The sequence below is a fragment of the Balaenoptera physalus genome (assembly GCF_965194825.1).
Source record: "Balaenoptera physalus genome assembly, chromosome: 1".
In the NCBI taxonomy this organism is placed as follows: domain Eukaryota; kingdom Metazoa; phylum Chordata; class Mammalia; order Artiodactyla; family Balaenopteridae; genus Balaenoptera; species Balaenoptera physalus.
In genome coordinates, this window is record NC_138882.1 from 84054410 (window position 1) to 84076633 (window position 22224).

General features: G+C 47.2%; 1 protein-coding gene across 14 annotated transcripts in view; it reads right to left on the reverse strand.

The window, feature by feature from the left end:
• Nucleotides 1–1282: 1282 nt before the first annotated feature.
• The window catches only part of IL6R (interleukin 6 receptor), a 47621-nt gene continuing 26679 nt past the window's right edge, over nucleotides 1283–22224 (reverse strand). For 11 of the 14 annotated variants that reach the window (XM_082435804.1, XM_082435791.1, XM_082435793.1 and 8 more), the window contains 4 exons: nucleotides 12330–12376; nucleotides 11100–11169; nucleotides 7686–7779; nucleotides 1283–2364 (listed from right to left, as the gene is read on the reverse strand). In XM_082435804.1, the coding sequence (XP_082291930.1) occupies nucleotides 2118–2364; nucleotides 7686–7779; nucleotides 11100–11169; nucleotides 12330–12376 (458 nt within the window). In that variant the 3' untranslated portion in view covers nucleotides 1283–2117. Of the gene's footprint in view, nucleotides 2365–3467; nucleotides 3530–7685; nucleotides 7780–11099; nucleotides 11170–12329; nucleotides 12377–15888; nucleotides 16182–22224 lie in introns of those variants that run through there. The other 3 variants (XM_082435795.1, XM_082435798.1, XM_082435796.1) reach the window with 3 other exon arrangements.

Genomic DNA, 22224 nt, shown 5'->3' on the forward strand with positions numbered 1-22224 from the left:
ACTTTTGTCAAGTTAAGATTAGCTGCCAAAAGCAGCAACAGGGCCTGAAATTTACAGCCAAAGCCAGCAATGAAAATCACTGCGTAATCCAACATCATAACAGTCTGAACCTGGCAAACGGTAAATAAAACATGGTCATTTCTATCCTTTCCCCACCTATCTGGTGCTGGTGGTTATTTTTCTAAAAGGGGAGACTATTAGAAAAGTTTTGTGGTCTGGTAAATTTTTAGTGGTGGTTACACGACTGATTTTAATCACAGCTTCATTCTGGGACCTCCCAGAATACTTGAGGGTGCTTGTTTGGGTAACCACTAACATCACTGAATTTTCAAAGCCCAGACAGGAAAGTGAGCTGAAGTGGTTAGTGCAGTGTCACAGCTAGACATTTACTCGGTGCTTCAATACTAGCTGAACTGAATCACATTCAAGGAACTAACTGAAGAGAGGAAGGCACCAAGTTTAGGGATTTTTTTTTTTTAATGAACCTCCTCTGATACCCAAGGGCTCGTGGCTTTCAGGGGTGGGGATTTTCAGCTGACCTGCTGGGTAATCGTGGGAGGCTTGCTTCCCAGCACTGTGACACGGAGCTGGACACCGTTTCCTTCTCAGCCGCCTGGGGGAGTAGTAACAAGCTGCTTTTCCGCTCAATTAGAGAAGAGGCAGACTTTTTTTTTTCACTTTTTAAGGCAAAAACAAAATTTAGAATGAAACCAGAGTCTCTTCTCTAATAGGGCAAAATCTCCTTTTCTCCTCCTTTTCCACTTGACTCAGTTTTGTGCTAAACAAAGCTATTGTGCTTTTCCCCCATTATTTCTATACTGACACTCAGCTAATACTGCATCTTCCACTCTCTGAAGATAAAATAGTCAGCAGTTTTTTAAAAACCAAATTAAAATCCATTCTTGCCAGGTTCTTTTGTCTTTTCGCATAAATATTATCTTCCCTGGTTACTCAGGCTCAGCTGAAACCAAAATAAACAAAGCTGGAATAAGGCAGCTTTGATTTCACCACTGGCAGAAGCCCTCCCTAATGCCAGTTCTCATTTTGGAGGGCCAGGGGAGGGGGAGAATGGAGAATGGTGGTTTGCAGAGGCCGCCGTCCCGGTAGCAATGCTACGACAGACAAGCATGGAGACCCTGTCCCCACCACTCCCCCTCGGCTTCTTTCCTGAAGTCCTGGGATCCAAAAAGGGAAATCGACAGACAAGCATGGAGACCCTGTCCCCACCACTCCCCCTCGGCTTCTTTCCTGAAGTCCTGGGATCCAAAAAGGGAAATCGACAGACAAGCATGGAGACCCTGTCCCCACCACTCCCCCTCGGCTTCTTTCCTGAAGTCCTGGGATCCAAAAAGGGAAATCGAGCCAGTGCAGTTGCTCCTGGATTCAGCAAGTGCCTAGGACTATCATTCACATTTAGAAAAATGCTAATGAGGAACTAATTATAATTCCATTTCAATCCATCAGGCCCTGAGATACTATCACCCCCCTCTCAGCTGTTCAGTGAAGAAAAGCAGGTGAGACTTTCCCCCAGCCTCGGTGGTTTAAGAAAAGCCAATCTCAGGCCTAGTAAAACTGAATTGCGAAGGCACTTGGGTTTCAAGAAGCTAGAAGGTGAAACTGTGCGGTGGGCCAAGAGATAAGCGACTCGGGGAGTCTTTGGCTGGAAATTCATCCCACCCGCCTGAGGGTGCAGTTCCTGAAGGTGGGTCGGGGTGCGCGGGCGGCCAGCAACTTGTCCACACCAAGCCCGGGGGGGAGTCTGAGGCCTGTGCAGCCACCCGGCTCTGCCCACCTGAGTGTCCGGTAGAGTCCTGACACCCCTCTCTTCACGGGGGCCTGAGTTCACTCTAACCCCTGGAAGCAGGGCATCTGGGGAAGAGTGGTTCAAAAACTCAACCACCTCTTCCTTCTGAACAGATGCAGCAAACCTTTTTTTCACCCAGCACAGAACTTTCTGCAAGGCCCTTCTGTAAAGGTGAAGCCAGAGGCCCCGAGTACCTGAGATGAGCTGGCATGGCAGTGAGGAGCATCTATTGCTAAGCCAGTTTCTGCTTCAGCTTCCACATAGTCCAGGGGGCCTGACACTCCAGGCTGCCAGGTGCCACCCGGCCAGCCAGCTATCTGGGGAAGAAGTAGTCTCTGTTGCTGATGTCATAAGGGCTCTGAGGGCCACTAGCATCTGGTCGGCTAGTCCTCGAGGTGTTGTCAGACCCAAGGCTGCTGGGGGACACCGGCGGGGAGATGAGGGGGACGAGCACTGGGGTGGGCTTGGGCCTCTCAGGAACCAGCTGTCCCAAAGAATACGGTGGGTGCACGCTCGTCTTGCTTTCTTTCAGAGCCTGCAGCTTCCCCGTCTTCTTGAACCTTCACACAGACACACAAAGACAAACCACGCAAATGTTGAGTTCCCTCTGTGATAAACCCGCGAGAAAAACACCAACAGCTGGCTGCCCTAGTGGCCTGGCACTCCTGGGTTTCAGCTCCAAGAAGTGATAACTATTTATTCATTGGCTGTTTATTGTTACCAGGAGTTACACAGTCCTCTGAAGAGTCATCACAAATACCCCAAGAGGGCTTCCCTGGTGGCGCAGTGGTTAAGAATCCGCTTGCCAATGCAGGGGACACGGGTTCAAGCCCTGGTCCAGGAAGATCCCACATGCCATGGAGCAACTAAGCCTGTGCGCCACAACAACTGAGCCCACACGCCACAACTACTGAAGTCCATGCGCCTAGAGCCCGTGCTCTGCAACAAAGAGTAGTCCCCGCTTGCTGCAACTAGAGAAAGCCCGAGCATGGCAACGAAGACCAATGCAGCCAAAAATTAATTAATTAATTAATTTAAAAAATACCCCAAGAGAATAGGTGTGTGTTGTGGGTCCAGTTTACCAATGGGGAAACTGAGGCTTTGAGACTGTGGCTTTGAGTACCCCTTTATAGAACCGAGAATTTAGTTTGTCCTGCTCCAGAGGCTGCCCAGAGGGGCCCCTCAGTCAAATTAACACTGGCCAGAGGTGGAGAATTGGCAGCTGCCTTTAATGGCAGGGAAAAGGCTGTACTGCTCCCTCAGCAGCCCTCCTGCTCCTCTTGCTTCCAATATTCCCGGCGTCCCCAATTCTCCCTACACCTCTGGGTCCCCTCACACCATGCTGGCACGTTCTCACAGACTCGGCCGTGGGCACCACTTGGGCACAAGTGACTCATCTGACAGGAAAGTCAATGTTAAACAGGAAGGAGATAGACATCTCTCTGATCACAGCTTCGTTCACCCTGCTCCATTCTGGGCCCAAAGCCAGGGCTCAGTAACTGAGAAAAGTCACTTGACAGCCCAAAGAAAGATGAGATGGTGATAGCAATCTTCAAAGGTACAATCAGGTCTCCTCCCTGAAGGGGCCCTTCTGTGGTGTGGGGCAGCTCATCTCCCCCTCCTGCTTCCCACTTTGTCGCCTACTAACTTATTGCCCACTGACCTCAAAGTGGGAGCAAGGTGGTCTCCCTCAATTCTACCAAGCGTCAGCTACTCCAGGAAGGGCTGGGAGGGAAGAGGGGAAACCAATGTCAAAAACAAGGTTTGGGGATTTTCCTTAGGTTTCTTTTTATATCGACAGGCTATTCCTGTCCTTGTTATGATAAATAATTGATAGTTGGCTCCAAATCTGCCATTGGCTCTTAGCCTGTTATCCAAATGGAATAAACAATCTGCAGAATGCGACTTAGGCTTCGCCATTCAGGCACTGCACAGGAAGGGAACACAGCAGGGGTGCTTACTGGAGCTATGGTGGGTCCCTGGGTGGAATCCTCCTCCCTCATGAGAGAACTGAGGATAGAGTCATTACACTCTGGATTTCAAAATATTTAGACCCTCTGACCCAAGAATTCCACTTCTGGGAATATACCCTCAGGAAAGAGCATAGCTATGGAAAAAGCTTTATGCACAAAGACGTTCAACACAGTGTTGTTTACAAAACCAAAACAACAACCCAAATGCCCAATAATAGGAGGTTGGTTAAGTGATCTTGGGTATTATAGCCACCTAACAGAGGAGTGATGAAAGTGAGGTTTATAAAGAATTTGTAATAATGGGAAGAAGTGCTTATGTTATATAACTGATACTAAATTTAAAAGGCAGGATTCAGAGCTGTAGAGACAGAATAATCATGGCTACATAAAAACAAACAAGAAACTATGCAGAGGAAAAAGACTCAGAGGAAATTCATCTAAATATAAAGTGTTCATGATCTGGGTGTCAATTGCATGGGTATCTTCACTTTGTGGAAATTCATGGCACTGTACACTTACGACATCTGCACTTTCCTATATGTTTGTTAGACTTCGATCACATTTACATTTTAAAAATTAACAGTGGCTGTCTTTGCATAATGTGTCATTTTTCTCCCTTCTTTCTATTTGGCAGTATTTAGCAAATTACCAATTTTTAGCAAATAATCATGTATCACAATTTTTTAAAAGTCTCTATTGATGTTACCCTAACCAATATGGAAAGCAGTCTCTGTCCTCAGTTTTTTTCCAGAGCAATTGGATGGGTAACTGAGAAAGATGAGCCTTCCTTCTTTTGAAAAATTTTGAGGAGTGAATGAGATTTTTTGGCAAATCACTAAGCTCAAAGGGGCCTTTGCACCCCAGGGCCTGGGGTATATCCACACTTGGCACTGCCCCACCCTGGGCAGGGGTCTGAGCAGGGCCTGGAGAGGGTGCAGGGCAGGTAGAAGGAACAAAGAGCTGAGCTGTCAGACTTCATTTGCACCTCAGCCTCCACCTTTTACCTATTTTACATACTTGGGCTTCGTAATATTTTACTTAAAGAAAAGGTTCTGCAGCTAAAAGAAATTTTTAAAAAACACTTATAATATCCCTTAACCATAGAAGTGGGAGAGTATGATTTTAAAATATTGAAATGAGGGACCTCCCTGGCGGTCCAGTGGTTAAGACTCTGCGCTTCCACTGCAGGGGGCACAGAACTGAGATCCCGCATGCCCCGCGGTGTGGCCAAGAAAAAAAAATGAAATGAGACAATACATTCAATACAAAATGATTTAAATCATAGGCATACACAGAGGAAGTCCTCACCTAACAGTGTTAGCCATTGTAGATAAATGTGCAGAAAAGCAATTCTCTGCTATGAGAATCCTATTTTCTCAGTGCCTGATAGCATAAAATAAAGAGAGAGAAGCAGTGGGGCACAGGGAGTAGGGTACGGAGAACTGGCCCCTGTAAGTTATAACATCCACTTAAGAAGATGGCACACCTTTTTCAATAGCACATTTAAATTTTAAAAAATTGTCACTGATGTTGCTGGAAAAATATTTAGGAAAATACTATGCTTTGCTTGAGACACAAAATAAATGTACTAAAAATAAAAAGATGGTGTCACAGGTGGGCGGGCTTTACTTCCTCCACCTGTCTCTCATTCTGTCCACTGTAATCTGGCCACCCCAACGGTACAGTGGCCCAACCATTTTGGCACCCCAGGCTCCCACATCATCTCTACATTTATACTCTTGTCTTGACACAGGGGACTTTGGGAGTAGCGGGGTTTTTCATTACTTGAAATAACTGGCCTCTTTCCAAATAAATTTGCCTTATATGAGAGAAAATGGAAACTCACCAGGCTAGGAAATAAATTACTGATATGTTCTCTGCACAAGGCACTGTGCCTTCGGGGACTCTGGTTGTGTAGCAACCAGCCAGTGTACAAGCACCATCAGCACATTAGCAGGCTAAGTCTGTGATGAGCCCTGTGGCCAATTCCCAGCCTAACGCTGCTCTCTTAGGGATTAACAGCACACCAAGATGGCGCTGCTTGTTAGCGGGGCCACTGGCCAACACTGGACTGATAGGACCAACTGGGCCCACCTCTTAGCTGACAGCAGGCTGGTGCAGTGGGCAGGGACTCTCAGGACACAAGTTCTAGGCCTGTCTCTGCTATTAATAAGTTGTGTGTCCTTGGGCAAGTCATCTTACCTTTCAGGGCTGTTTTCTCATTTGTAAAATTAAAGAGTTTGACTAAATGACCCGCAAGGCCCTATCCAAAAAGCACAAGCTTCGGGTTTGAATCTTGGCCTTACCATTACTAGCTGTAATCACTCCACCTCTTTCAGCTTTAATTTCCTCATCTGTCAAGTGGAAATCATGATATTTACTCTATAGGGTCTGTGGTAGGTTATGAGAAAGGCCTTTTGAAGCCCTAATGATATAGATATAGAAAGAGAACACAGAAGTATGTGTCTGAGGTGAGGCAACGGATCCCTTAGAAGGCAGTAGGAAGACCTCGGAAAGTTGTCATGGCCCCTCTCTGACCCACCAAGGAGTTACCTCCACTCTTGAGGAACCTTATCTTCTGCACACCCTTTGGACAGCTTGCTCACTACTTCATTGGAAAATCAAAGCAAAACAACCCGAACACAGCTTGAGTTGTCATCTTGCTCATCTTCCAACCCAGACCACCTTGGTGGGCAAGCTATTTCAGGGTCACTGTGAGAATTCAATGAGCTATAACATGTGGAAAAGCTCTCTGCCAAGGTCTTACCCCTCCTTCCCAAACACCCCCAAAGACCACCTCTCACAAGTTACACACAAGGGAAGAGACAGGAAAAACACAGTGAAGTGTCTCCTCTACTTATATTATTGTAATTAACCACCATCCAAAGTCAGAGCCCAGCCTGATTTCCTTTAGGGCTTCAGCATATGCAAAATTACCAGTTCCTGCAGTAAAATCATGAACATAGGAAGTTTTCTTTATTGCCCATTCACTGGGAGCGCTGTTATGTGATGTCTCTGCAAGCTTGGGAACGAATGACAAAACCAATGACCGAATGGAGAGAGAGACTCGGATGAAATGGGCATGGGCGTTACAGTGACCAGGGCGCCAACCGAGCCCTCACCTGTGGTGTTTCCTCACCATGACCGGACGAGGGCACTAGGACAGGGCATTTAAAGGTGATCCACTAGGTCTGCTTATTTGGAGACATGGAATATTCCCAAGAATGTCTAGCTAGGCACTTCAGAGTTACCTGTGCACATACCCCTGGTGTGGTGCTTCTCTCGTGGTATTTTACTGATTTTAGTACGTGGCTCTTGGAGGAGAGGAAGGGTCATATTCTTACTGCAATCCCAGAGCCTAAGGGGTTTCTTCAGTGTCTAACACACACTTCTCCCTCTGGTGTTCACAGCCAGGTTTTCCTGTTTCTTCTCCTGTCAGGCCACTCCTTCTCAGCCCCTTTCTCATCGCCTCCTCTACACAATTTTTCAATTGTCTTCCACAGGTTACGTTGTTGGCCCCATCCTCTCCCATGGCCCCAACTACCATCTGCCTGCTGCCAATGATCTGAATTATCTCCAAAACTTGTCCACTTGGGGTTTCCCCAGTGGTGCCAACATGTAATCGTCGCTTTTCACTCAGTTGTTCTACCTCCAGTGTTTTCCAGTCTTCATGGACGACACCCTCCATCTGCCCAACTGCTTAAGCCAGAAACTTGAGGGTCAGACTTGACTCCTCCCTCTCCTCCATTCTTCTCTTCTGAGCTGTCATCAAATCTTGTCAATTCTACCTCTAAAATATACCTGGAATCCATTCATGGCTCTCCAACCCATTGCCAGCATCCTAGCCCTGGCAAAGCTAGATCAGAAACATAAGAACACCACAGGACCACCCCCCGGGCCCATCTCACCTCAGGACGATGCCGATACAGAGGAGCGTCCCGAAGGCCAGGCTTCCTCCAGCCACCAGGAATGTGGGCAGCGGTACCGAAGTAGAATCTTGCACTAGCAAAAAAAAAAAAAAAAGGAAGAGAAAGAAGAGGAGGAGGAGGAAGAGGAAGCAGAGGAAAGAAGGGAAAAAAACCACTCAGCAGGTGCTGTCAAAACCTCAGAAGAACCTCACCCCTGCAGGAGGAAACAGCTCTGCGTTAACCAACAGGCCACTTGACGAGCTTGCCAGTTTTCTGGCCAAAGCCACCTCTACAGGAGTCACCCCCAGCACAACCTGACAGACCCCAGGACTCCACCACTTGGCAAGAGATACACCTCAAGCTCAGAGCTTCTGAGCGCCTGCGGCCAGCCACAGACTCCCACTCACTTTCAAAGTGGCTTTTCTAGTGGCATTCAGCCTGCCCCACAAGGCACAGAGGGAGTGCCAGAAACAGAGGCTTGGGGGACCTCATGGACGGCAGCGCCACCGAGGACAATGTCACGGAGGCTCAGGTGCTTTAAATCAAGCGTTCAGGTGCAGTTTTCCCCAGTGGGGTGTCACCTCTTGCCTGTCTCCCCACTTGGTACTCAAGCCCCAGCCATATGAACTTCATTCCATCCTCCTCATGCCACGTTCCCTCTCCTCCCAGAGCTCCTCCCACTGCCCTCTTCTCCCCCAGGATGCTCGTCCACCTTCACTGCACCTCTTTGCTGTCCAGTCCCTCCTGGACCTTTGAGTCTCACATGAGGTGATGTCATTTCCTTTGAGAAGTGACCCTGCTCCAAGCTGGCTATGTGCCCTTCCTGGTTACTCCTCCACCTCCAGTCTGAGCTCCCTGCGGGGACCACGTGTGTCTTCTTCCCAGCTGCTCCCAACGGCTCGCACGGTGCCTTGAACAAAGCAGGCTCACCAATATTTCATTGAATGAATAAAAGAACAAACTAGCTTCACAAGCAGCCACGTCCTCCCACAGAAAGCTCCTTCCCATGGCTGCCAGAGAGAGACCCCGGACTAGACAGAGAGTACATCTGTCTACCATCATTCTCTCCTGCTGGCAATGCAGATATTTGCAGTCTCATGGACTTGGGATTCAGGCCCTTCCGCCCCAAACAGTACCCAGTGCTGATGATGTCACCTGCCAGTCATCACTTCGAGTGCCCAGTGGATGCAGGCTTTGCCTTGAGCCCCAACTGGTAGTGGGCACTGACCACAAGGACGGGTCTCTCCTAGTATGTCCTACGTCTCTTGGCAGAGACAGCCGTTTCATGTATGCTTGGCTGACTCGTTTACTAATATTTCATCACCTTTTGTATTTGTTCCTTCATTAATTCAACAAATATTTATTGAGTGTCTATCGTGTGCCAGGCTTTGTTCTAAGCCTTGGGGATACAGAGAACTGGATGACAGAAAGGCTCTTGGCTTCCTGGATCTTACATTCTAATCAAGGGAGACAGACAAATACGTATGTAATATGATGTCAGCAGTGACAAGGGCAATGATGGAAAACAAAACACAGGAAGGGAAGAGTGACAGCAGGGGGTTCTGTCAGATTGGGTGGTGGGGAAAGGCCTCCCTGAGGAGGGGGCATTTGAGCAGAGGCCTGGATGAAGGGGCTGGCCGAGTGGAGGTCGGGGCAAGAGCATCCAAGGTAGAGCAAGCAGCAGACGCGAAGGCCATGAGGTAGAGCATGTGTGTAAGAGTGAGGAGGGCAGAGTGAGTGAGAGGGAGAAAGGAGGAGGCGAGGTCTAAAGATTGGGGGCCTGACCCCATGGAGACTAAGGCCTTTCTTAGGTCTTTGGCTTTTACTTCAGGAGAGAAGATGGTATTGAGCCAAGGAGAGCTTGGATTTGTGTTTTAAGAATCATTCTGGCTGGTGGCTGGAAAAGAGTCTATTGGGGATTAAGACTAAAAGCCAGCAGACCAGCAGGCAGCTCCTAAAGTCCTACAGGAGGAAAGACAGCAGTGGCTGGACCGGGTGTTGGCAGTGGAGGAGGTGAGAAGTGGTCAGCTCCTGGACATGCCTCAAGATACAACTGGCTGGACCTGCTGAGGGACTGGACATGGGATGAGGGATAGAAGAGGAAGCATGTCTAATTCCCTGGCCCCAGCAACCCAGAGGATGTGGTGTCAGTTCCTGAGACGAGGAAGAAGGACAAGAACAGATTTGGGTTGAAGAGGCGGGGAGGCATCAAACATTCTCTTTTAGACACATTCAGTTTGAGATTTTTAGTAGGTATCCAGGTGGACACGTCACCTAGGCAGTTGGATACACGAGTATGGATCTTAGTGGAAAGGTCAGAGATGGGGCTATAAGTTTGGGAGTCATGAGCCTATAGATGGTCTTTAAAGACATGGGGCTGAATGAGATAGATCATCAGTGAGAGTGGATGGAGAAGACTCCAAGGTCCTTCCTCCACAGCAGCCCCTGAACTGCTGCCCCAACCTCCTGCCATTCCACCCGTATCATTTAAGGCTCATTGCAAATGGCACCTCCTCCATGAACTTTCTCTGATTCCCCCAATGGACATGTTCTCTCAAGTCTCTAAATCCCACTTTGCTCTATCTATGGCTCTCTTTTGGCCAGTCTCACTCTCTGCTCTCTGTTAGTTACTACTTTACTCTTTACCAGAGCCTGCCCCCTTGATGGTAGACTCCTGGAGAGCAGGGATGGGTTCAATTCCCTCTGAGTCCCCAGCTGTGCAGGCAGAGCTTAGCCCCAGGTGTTTAGTAGGTCCCCCCAGGTGCACTGCACTAGGTAGGGCTTTGCAACTGGGATGACAGAGCATGGGCGTCCAGCATCAGGTGCGGCAGGAATCTGCCCAGGTAAAGGTACAGAGGCCAAGGCCTTCCTCAGAAAGCCCAAGAGCCATCAGATGGATCTACTCAGCTCCTGAGCCTCCAGAGTCTGGACCCCATGAGTCCCATACATATAGTTAAAAAACACAGGACCTGGGATCTTTCTTTTTTCTTTCTTTTTTTGGCTGGGATCTTTCTTGATGGGAACGTTACTGAGTTTTCCTGGTCTCACATGTATAGGGATTCAGAACCACTGAAATCAAGGGTTTCCGAAACAAAGATTTATTCCATTCCTCAAAGTGTATTCCATTTCAGACTCCAATAATTTTGTTGGTAGCACATTCATTTGTATTCTGGGCCAATTGTGAAGTATTTTACTGATTTATCCCACTCTTCTTATGGTCTCTTCACTATATCATAGCTAACAATATCAAACTTGGAGGTATTAAGTAACAAAAAAGAATATTTCTGCCATTGATCCTTTTCATTAAGCAGACTGGTCCTCTGCCAATATTTCCAAAAAGAAAAGGACTTTCTGCAGAGACAAGTTCTTTTGCATCCCGTAGGCCATAGAAATACAAAAATATCCAGTCCTTACCTGGGAGGCTTGTTGCATTTGCAGAATCTTTGGAGAAAATATTTTCATTATCTTCATTAGTAGTAGGTGCCTAAAAGAGACATTCCTGACTGTAAGCCTGTTTCTGCAGATTCCACCATCATTCAGGACCCAGCTCAGGTGCCACCTCCTCCTTAACCCCCTGCCTGATCCACCCAAGGCACTCCTTTTTCTATCTCATGGACCTCTCCATGTCTGACCTGTCAATCTCAACTTTTGCACTATTATTTGTATCTAACAGCTTGCCTACTCAAGGTGGGGATTTCTTCCCATCTGCCTCTCTACCAGGAGCTTAAAGTCACAGCACCTTCCACAGAGGAGAATCAATAGATACCCTGAAGCAGCAGTTGTATTACGGGTCCGGTCCCAGGGCGTGGATACCACCACTTACTAGGAAAAGCACAGGCTAGAACTTTGGATCCACCACTTACTAGCTATGTAACCTTGGGCAAGTTTCTTAACCCACGTGGGCATCACTTTTCCTCCCTTGTAGGCACAACCATCCTGACACCCAAATCTTGGTTATCATAAGGATGAAATGAGTTAGCAAACACCAGGCTCAGAGCATAGCACGGCGTGGCAAGTTCTCAGTGTCAGTTCCCTCCACGCTCCAGCCCCACAAGCGTGGGCTTCACCCTGGAGCTGCTTCCACTGGTGCCTGGACAGTCCTGCATCCAATATAGCCAAGGTGCAGGACCCCAGGCTTCTTCCCTGTGCTGCCCAGCTCCAGGAGTGGCTGAGCCTCCCAGCTTAGCATTTAGGGAATTAAGGACCAGGAGAGGAGTTGTAGTTGGATGGGAAATTGGATTACTCAAGGATTTGTTGAGTAGCTTCAGAAGTAATCCTCTTTCCAGAAAATTATGACACCAGGAGTCCACAGGGGAAGAGCTCAGAAAAACTGAATCTGAGTCACAAGCTAAGCCGTTAGCGGTGCCCAGAGGTTCAGAGATGAAACAGCAGGCACCAGACACAGAGAAGCTCAGTGAGCTAGGCCGGCACCGCTCCACACTTTCCATGGCCCACATCCCCGGGACGAGAGAACTGCTCTTACCCTGCTTTACAGAGGCGTGAAAAGGACAGGCAAGTTGCCCGCGGCCATGTTTCTAGTAAGTGGCAGAGCTGGGATTTAAACAAATTTCTGCCTGATGCCAGCCCACAACCCTTAACACTAGGTGCTGCTGCCGTGACCCTTTGACAAGAACATGAGCTCACCTGCGTGGAGGGGGGCAGCTCAGTCTCAACTGGAGAACTCTTGGATTCTGTGGATAGAAGAGTCATTATTAATGATTCATGGATGCTGAAAGTCCTATCTGATGGAATAAAATTCATCACAATGAATTTTATGCTGGAAACAAACAAATATCCAACCCTAGAGAACTAGCTATATAAATTATGATATAGCCACATATTGTAATAGCCTTTAAAAATATTTTAGAAAATAGCTAAGAATATGCTATGTTTTATGAAAAATGCAAGACAAGAAAAAGGCCATAGAGTTTGATCCAGAGCTTCTAAAGAAACACATTTATATCAATATTCATTATATGTTATATGATATATTGCAATATATATTCACACAGAGGAAAAAAAGTTGGAAGGATACACAGCAATAGATATAAACACCATTAACATTTTAATTTCCTTTATGCACCTTTTTGCAATAAAAAAATATTTAAACAACAGACTCTAGGGACTTCCCTGGTGGTCCAGCGGTTAAGACTCCGCACTCCCAATGCAGGGGTCCCCGGTTCGATCCCTGGTCAGGGAACTAGATCCCGCATGCCGCAACTAAGACCCAGCGCAGCCAAATAAATACATACTTCTAAAAAAATAAATATAAACAACAGATTCTCACCTGCCTGGGTGGGCTTAATACACTTTGCCCGAGAAGGGAGGTGGACAGGGCACCCTCCCAGGCCCCTCTCCCTCCATGGGAACCACGTTTCTGCAGAAACCCCCAAGGCTGCAGAAGGCCAAGTATCAAAGCGAGAGTGCTGACACAAGACCAGGCTCAGCGGCAAACGTGGGCCCGAGGGACCAGGCGCTGAACCCTGGACAGGCGATGTGTGGAATGCTCTGGAGTTTAAAATATTTTCTTTTCAGTTCATCATTTTTCCATCAAGAAATTAAAAATACCACAGAAGCGGTTTACACAAAGATGTCGAGCCTCCCTGAGCCAGGAGTAGAAGGTCTAGCAAGGGGTTGGAGGAGAGGGGTGACCTTACTTCTGCTCAGGACAGAATTTCCAGAGGGAGTGTGCCTTCCCAGGAGGGGAGAAAAACCACACGCTAGGAGCACTGGAAGGGACACAAGAGCACGTTCACCCTCCGCACGGTACAGAGAGGAAACAGAGGCCCAGAGAGGGAAAGCAACTCGTCCAAGGTCATACATCAAGTTAGCCCCAAATCAACCTAGGATAAATGGGAGGGACACAGTCTCTTATTCCTGTGTGTTCTTCCCAGACCAGCCTAGCAGAGAACAGTTAGACTCATAGCAGGGGGTGATTGAAGGATTAAAGGAGGGTGCGGGGATACTAGAATGAAAGCTAAAACTAGGAGACAGGGGCAACGCTACATAGGAAATATGGCTGACCATGGATGGTCATTCAGTGCAGTGGTTCCCAAACCCAGACATGTTCAGCACCACTGGTGGCCTTTCAGGTCCCATCCTTGACCTATGGCCTCAGGGTCTCCAGGATGGGATTCAGACATCAGGGTTTTGAAAAGGTTCCCCAAACCCAGAGAGATGTTTCAGGAAGAAAGGGAGACCAGTATACTTTCAACCCTCAGCTCTGACGCCCCAACACGGTATGTGGTCCAGAAAAGGATGTTTAACCTTTGGTGGCTCAGATTTCCAGGGATAAAGTAGGAATTTTATCTCAAGTAACCCAGGAATGTTACCAGAATGGACAAAATTTTTCTAATGCATAGTAAGATTGTCTTACATAACAAGACTTTTTAAAAAACTCCCTAGGGACTTCCCTTGTGGCACGGTGGTTAAGAATCCACCTGCCAATGCAGGGGACATGGGTTCGATCCCTGGTCTGGGAAGATCCCACATGCTATGGAGCGACTAAGCCCGCGAGCCACAACTACGGAGCCCACATGCTGCAACTACTGAAACCCGCACACCTAGAGCCCATGCCCCGCAATGAGAAGCCACTGCAATGAGAAGCCCACATACCACAAAGAAGAGTAGCCCCCGCTCACCACAACTAGAGAAAGCCTGCACACAGCAACGAAGACCCAACACAGCCAAAAAGAATAAAAATTTAAAAATAAATAAATAAAAAAAATTTTTTAAAAAGCTCCCTAGATGATGATGGGGACCCCTGATTCAGACCATTTGTCCCCTCAGATGGAGCAACTTTTGCATCATTATTACTAATAATCATTTCCATTTTACAGATGAAAAAACTGGGGCTCAGGGTCGGAGGAAATAAGTTAGGTTAATAATACTAACTGCATACTAATAGAATATTACCAGTATTTCTAGCAGCGACCTTTGTGGAAGCTCGCCCTACTCCAGTTCCAAGTGGTTCTTAGCCTATGTGATGCTGAAGCCTCACAGCAATATACGAGGCAGGTACTATTATCTCAGGATTACAGAGACATGGAGGCTCAGGAAGGCTATAAAACACTAGCAACACCTGTGAGCACATTTTTTTTTTTTCTGTTTGGACAGAAGTATTTCATATTTCTCCTAAAGTATTTTATATTTCCCAATGCCTCCCTTCAGCTAGCATGTTGGGTGAAAGAGGAGAAGGAACCATCATTCACTGGTCCCCTTGTGCTCCCGTGTGCCCCCCCATGTGCCAGGACGTTACAGGGGTAAGGAGAGTGGTGGTGGTAACTAGACAAAACAGCAACAATAACAATGCCTAATATTTATTGAGCACTTACTATGTGCCAGGCACCATTCTACCTACTTTACATGAATTAACTCATTTAATCCTCACAACAGTACTCTGAGATTGGTACCGTGTCTATCCCCACTTTACATATGGGGAGAATGAGGCACAGGGAGGTTAAATAGCTTGCCTGAAGTTTTGTAAGAAATAAGTGTTAAGGCTTTCTGACTCCAAGAATACTCTTTTTTCCCCTTTATTAAAAAAAAAAAAAAATCACCTCTAGATTGAACATTCCTCAAATTCAGGGACTGTATCTTACTCATCTTTGTAAACTCACTTCTTAACACAGGCCTGGCATCTTGCTGAAAAACTGTGTAGTTAGAAAAATTTTAATTATGGAAAAAATCACTTGGAAAAAAAAGACTATTCGATACATTAACATCAACACTGTGTCCCCTGTATTAATATTTCCAGATTGTAAGGTGTACTTTTATATTCATAACAAAGTGAATGAATGAATGACCATACTCCAATAAGTGAGACTGATAAAGACCACCTGTGAGTTTTTTCCACACAAGTTTTTAAAACAAGAGACTTATTTCTGTTAATTTGAGAATGGATTTGGGTTTGCTTGCTTGGGTTTTGGAATAGAGAAATCCAATATAAAAGATGGCAGGGGTCTTCATACAGATGTGTAACCTTGGACAAGACACTCAACCTCTTTTAGGCCTTGTTTCTTCACTTCTAAGCAAGGGGATAGCTTCCTCCTGCACAGATCACCTGGGATCACAGGCTGAAAGGACCTAGCACTCGCCCGGCACACAATAATATCTGTTTAAAAACTGACCCAATTCTCAAAATTCAGAGCAGAGAATATAAAACATTTTCTTAACACAATAATATTTTTAAACCTAGATGACCTTGGGTATAGCGATAACATTTTATTTTATTTTATTTATTTATTATTTATTTATTTATTTATTTATTTATATTTTTGGCTTCGTTGGGTCTTCATTGCCGCGTGTGGGCTTTCTCTAGTTGCGGAGAGCGGGAGCTGCTTCTCGTTGCGGTGGCTTCTCTTGCTGCAGAGCACAGGCTCTAGGCACGGGGGCTTCAGTAGTTGTGGCACGCAGGCTCAGTCGTTGTGGCGCACGGGCTTAGTTGCTCCGCGGCATGTGGGATCTTCCCGGACCAGGGCTCGAACCCGTGTTCCCCTGCATTGACAGGCGGATTCTTAACCACTGTGCCACCAGGGAAGTCCCACTAACACAATCTTTTTAAATTGTATATTATGACCAGTTAAGATATGGGCCACTGGGCTCCACGGTTGGAGTACATACATAGAGGGAAAATAGGAGTGGGCTGAGAATAAGAAGAGGAAAAGGAAAGAAAAAGGAAGCCAGAGAGTGGCAGAGAGATGAGGAAACAAGGGAAGAGGGACAAACCACAAAGCCAGACATTCCCAGAGAGGGGTTGGGGGCGGGGACACAGGGACCCACAAGCTGAGCAGCACCTTCCACTCTGAGCTTCACACCTTCCCTCACAACCTGTAAACCACCAACCAGAAAGTTAATCACGGCTCCTCCATTCATGAAAAAAAACCAAAACCAAAACAAAACAAAAAAACCTCACCAAGTATCTGACAGTCTCCTGAGGAGAAAGAAGTAACCTCCAGCTGGGCCCCAACACCACCCAGAATGGTCTGTGGAGAAGTCTATTGGTCTGAGGCCAAAGGAGAAAAAGATGGACAAGGCAGCGTGGATATTTGCATGGTGTAAGATTGCCAAAGTGTCTTCCTTCTGAGCTTAAGCCCTTGTTTCATCCTCTCTTTTATGAAATAATGGTGATGGTCAATGGCAATAGCAACTTTTTACTTAACCATTTAACTTTATGTCCTTACTTTGCAAAATTAAAAGTTGGTGACCTTATTTGGTCCCCAAAATTCTTTTTGAAATTTTACAGAAATCCCAGGAAGCTCTGAGCTATCAGGGAGGGTGTGGGAGCAACATGCAGGCTTGTGATCTAGAAAGATGCCCGTAGCAGTGGCGTGGAGGACGCCTGGTGCTCGCACACCAGAGACAGAGATTAGTTTCTGGGGTCGTTATAAGAATTCTGTCGAGGGCTTCCCTGGTGGCACAGTGGTTAAGAATCCGCCTGCGAATGCAGGGAACACGGGTTCGAGCCCTGGTCCGGGAAGACCCCACATGCCGCAGAGCAACTAAGCCCGTGTGCCACAGCTACTGAGCCTGCATGCCACAACTACTGAAGCCCGTGCACCTAGGGCCCATGCTCTGAAGCAAGAGAAGCCACCGCAATGAGAAGCCTGCTCACCGCAACAAAGAGTAGCCCCCCCTCGCCGCAACTAGACAAAGCCCGCACAGCAGCAACGAAGACCCAATGCAGCCAAAAATAAATAAACTTATTTATTTATTTACTTACTTACTTACTTATTTATTTATTTATTTAAAAAAAAGAATTCTTTCGAGATGGGACAAGAACCTGAGCCAAGGAAGGGGGGTGTCTAGCCTGATGTCCTGGGGGTGTCCTGGCTCAGGGAGCGGGCTGGGTGGTGGTGTCCTTCTCTGGACAAAGAACACAGGGAGGTTTGTGAGGGAGGATGTGGGCCCAGCTCTGGGCAGAGTGGAGACAAGAATCCAGAGCTCAAGAGACAGGTGTGGCCTGAGACACATGTGACTTGCTGGCATTTGGTATACACTTACCACGTGCAGGGCTGGGTGCAAACGGCTCTCCATCTCGTGTAATCCTCACAACAACCCTGTGAGGCGGGTTTTTTGGTTTTCGGGGTTTTGGGGCAGGCCTATTATTCCCATTTGACAACTAAGCACACCTGGGCTCCGTCAGGCACTTCCCTAAGGTCGCACTGTGAAGGGGGAGGGCCAGCAACCGGAGCCCAGTCTGCCTGATGCCCAGCGAGGACAATGCACAGAGTGGATGTGGACAGGCCACCCCGTGGAAGGGGCACATGGAGACGCCGTGGAAAACAGCACAAGAGTGGAGGCAGGGGATGCACATTGATAGTTGAACGGGGCACAATCTCTTCAGAAACGTATCCCCAAGTGCCCTTTAACCTGCACAACTTCCCCCTTGGGGGTGCCAAGGAGAGGAACACAGTGAACCCCCCCAAGATGGGACCGGAGGGTTTGAGGTGACAGTACATGGCTTCAGGGATCAGGCCAGGGAGACCCACCTGCCCGGAGAGTCCGCAGCCCTGGCCTCTGGGCACCCTTGCGGATGCAAACCTCTGGCACCTCCTCAACAGTGTGATTCCAAAGAATGGGTCCACGTCACTCGCTACCTGTCACAAGTGGTTCTAATTATTTTCCAGGTGTCAGTGAGCAGGGTGTGAGAGGGAGTTAAAGGGAGCAAGAAATAACCCTCTTATGCCTAATGGGCTTTTCCCTGGCACTTTTCCCCAAGCTCGCTGTGCAAAGGGTCCACAGACTTGCTAGATGCCAGCCTTGCCAGTGCTACCGGAAAGGACAAATCTGGGAGAACTCCCAATCTGGAAAGACCGGCTGACCAGCCTCCTGTCAATGTGTAACCTCTTCTTCCTGCCCTGACATCAGGGTGACATCAGCCCTGACATGCAGGGACTCAATGAGTTCCTGCAGCAGGTGCTGTCAGCAGTCACCTGGCCTTGCTGGCCAGAGCAGGGGCCCCAGACTGGGTGACTCTGCGCCCAGCGCTCACACAGGGAACCTTGGTGTGGCCACAGACTGTGTGCGGCCAGGCCATGGCCTCAAGGGGGCAGCACTCACTGAAGTCCAGGCTCCTCAATCCCCTCCCCCAGGCCTCTACCAGCCCCCCTCCACCCCCACTCTCTGCAGGCCTTCCGGCAGGAGCAGCCTGCCTCCACCTGCCCCACTGGGACCTCCCACCCACACATCTGTGCTCCAGCCCCACCAAAAGGCCTTGCCCTTGTTCACAGTCCGTGCCTTTGCACCTGCTGTTCCCGCTGCCTATAAGCCCCATTCTCTACCTGGGAAACTCCTACACATCCTCCAAGACATAACTCAAATGTCACCTCCTCCATGAAGCTTTTCCTGCTCTTTCTAAACTGCCCCAAGTATTGTCTGCTCCACAGCCTTATCAAGTACAATGGGATGCTCCCCCAGCCCCACAGCACATTCTATAATCACTGGGAAAGCTTTCGAAAATACCATTCCACATTCCCCTCCACATTCCAATTCAGTGGGTCCAGGATTGTATCCAGGGCAGCAATTCTAGGATGCCCATAGCCCCGCTCTCTTTATCCCAAGAACCAATCAACATGCCACTGCAAACTGATAATCCTTCTACATTTGCAGTGCAGGTTATTATTTCTAAAGAATGTTTTCTCACTAAATTCATAAAAATTCCCAAAGGGGACAAAACAGGTCATGTCATCTCCATTTTACAGATGACAAGACTGAGGCTTTGAGAAGTAAACTAACTTTACTAAGGTCATACAGCATGATTCCCAGGTGCAATGTAGTCCCCTTGACCTCTGTGTCAAGGGGTTAAAAAGCCCTTGGGGTTAAAAAGCCCATCGATGCAGTATCTAGTGCACTGACATGTCCCAAACAGTCAAATAACTCTACCATCAGTAAAACACACCTAACCTCCCTCTCATTTTCCAGAAATGCTCCCCAATTTCCAGCCTAAATCCCTCTTGCATCAGAATCATCCAAGTTCCTCTTGCTCTGCCCTCAGTGGAGAAGGGAGAAGCTGGTATCTCTCTTGGACATTCACCACTGGGGTTTTGAAGAACACCCCCCCCCCAAAAAAAACCACACATGTACAGAACGGGGAGCTCAAACTCTTCAGCTGCTTATGTGAACAGAGGCCAAGAGTTCTGTCTGAGCTTACACAGTCACTGTAGCAAGTCACAGAAGCACAGGACCTGAGGCTGAAAAGTCAGAGACATGTCTCTGCTGCACCATCTTCCACTGTCAGGAGAACGTCAACAATTTAAAGAGGAACATCCACAAATGAGACCAGCTTTAAGGGAAGGTGACCAGACAGGTAAGGAATCCACAAGCCATCCCATACAACAGCCTGGGAGCAGAAGCCCAAGCAGATGCGAGTCCCCTGGGAATTCCAGAAGAATTCAGAGAGAGCAGACTAGCAGACTTATCAGGGGTTACCCTGGAGACCAAGGTCCACTGAGGCCAGATTTGGATTCACATGAGAAAGAACTTTCTACTTGAATAGACAGTTCTCATAAAAAGTTATACAAAGAGCCAGTAAGCACATGAAAAGATGGTCAACATCACTATTTATTATGGAAATGCAAATCAAAACCACAATACCACACCCATAAGGATGGCTATTTGAACGAAAGAAAGAAAGAGAGGAAGGGAGGGAGGGAGAGAAAGAGCAGAAAGAGGAAAGAAAGAAAGAGAGAAAGAGAGAGAGAGAGAGAGAGAGAGAGAGAAAGAAAGAAAGAAAGAAAGAAAGAAAGAAAGAAAGAAAGAAAGAAAGAAAGAAAGAAAGAAAGAAGAAAGAGAGAGGGAGGGAGGGAGGATGGAAAGAAGGAAGAAAATACTAAGTGCTGGCTAGGCTATGAAGAAATTGGAACCCTGCACATTGCTGATAGGAATGTAGGAATGTAAAAAGGTGCAGCCACTGTGGAAACCAGTATGGTGGTTCTTCAAAAAATTAAAAATAGCATTACCATATGATGTAGCAACTACACTTCTGGGTATATACTCAAAAGAATTGAAAGCAGAGACCCAAACAGATATTTATACACCCATGTTCATAGCAGCATTATTCACAATAGTCAAAAAAAGTGGAAGCAAACCAAGTGTCCATCTATGGATGAATAGATAAACAAAATATGGTATATACGTACAATGGAATATTATTCAGCTTTAAAAGGAGAGGAAATTCTGACACAGGTTATAACATGGATGAATCTTGAGGATGTTATCCTAAGTAAAATAAATCAGTCACAAAAAGACAAATACTGTATGATTCCACTTATATGACTTACTTAGAGTAGTCAAACTCATAGAGATAGAGAGTAAAATGGTGGTCACCAGGGGCTGGAGGTAGGGGTGAATGGGAAGTTGCTATTTAATGGGTATAGAGTTTCAGTTTTGCAAGATGGAAAGAGTTCTGGAGATGGATGGTGGTGATGATTGCACAACAATGTGAATGAATTTAACGCCACTGAACCATAAGCTTTAAAATGGTTAAAGTGGTAAATTATAAGTTATGTATATTTTACCACAATTTAAAATTTTAAAAAAACAAGAAAGAACTTTCTAACAAAACAGGATTTCCTAAAGCTGTTTGTAACCATCTAAATTAAGTGGTTGGGATAAAAAGTAAACAGGTGTCGGCCTGTATCCAGAACATTTCCTCTGCACAATGTGATAAATGATTTGCTCCCCTTGCAAAGGCTCCTAAGGCCATGTTAATGTTTGGCATTCAGATAATGAGCGTGTTTTCGCTCAAAGTGTATACAAACCAAAGACAATCGTGGACAGGGCAACACAATCTAGCCTGAAGGATGTTCTGATTTATTTAAATGGTCTTTCTAAATAAGATATAGTAGTTAGGCCTCCCTTCTTGTCCAGGTCTTAGCAGGAAATAAACTTTTGAGGAGAGGATTCAATAGAAAGTTGCCTCCTGCTCTTGATGGACAGGAGAGTGGGACAGCACAAGAAAAGATCTGAGCCTGCACTTGACGTTGCCTACATCCAATTAACAAGATACCCTAAGCCCTAAGCCCACTCCTCTGGCTCTCCCGGGAGAAGAAAAACAAGGATCACACACTGCAAAGCCAGAGTAGAGAAAAGGCCATCACATTACAGCATCCACTCTGGGGGAAGAATGCCAGCCTACATATAAAAATCTCCCTAAAGGGACTTCCCTGGTGGCACAGTGGTAAAGAATCTGCCTGCCAATGCAGGGGACACAGGTTCGATCCCTGCTCCGGGAAGATCCCACATGCCGCAGAGCAACTAAGCCCGTGCACCACCACTGATGAGCCTGTGCTCTGGAGCCCGCGAGCCACAACTACTGAGCCCACGCGCTGCAACTATTGAAGCCCACTTGCCTAGAGCCCGTGCTCCACAACAAGAGAAGCCACCACAATGAGAAGCCCGCTCACCACAACGAAGAGTAGCCCCCGCTCGCCCCCGCTCACCGCAACTACAGAAAGCCCGCGTGCAGCAACGAAGACCCAACACTGCCAAAAAAAAAAAAAAATTCTCCCTGAAGCCAGGGGTAGAAGAAAGTGGCAGG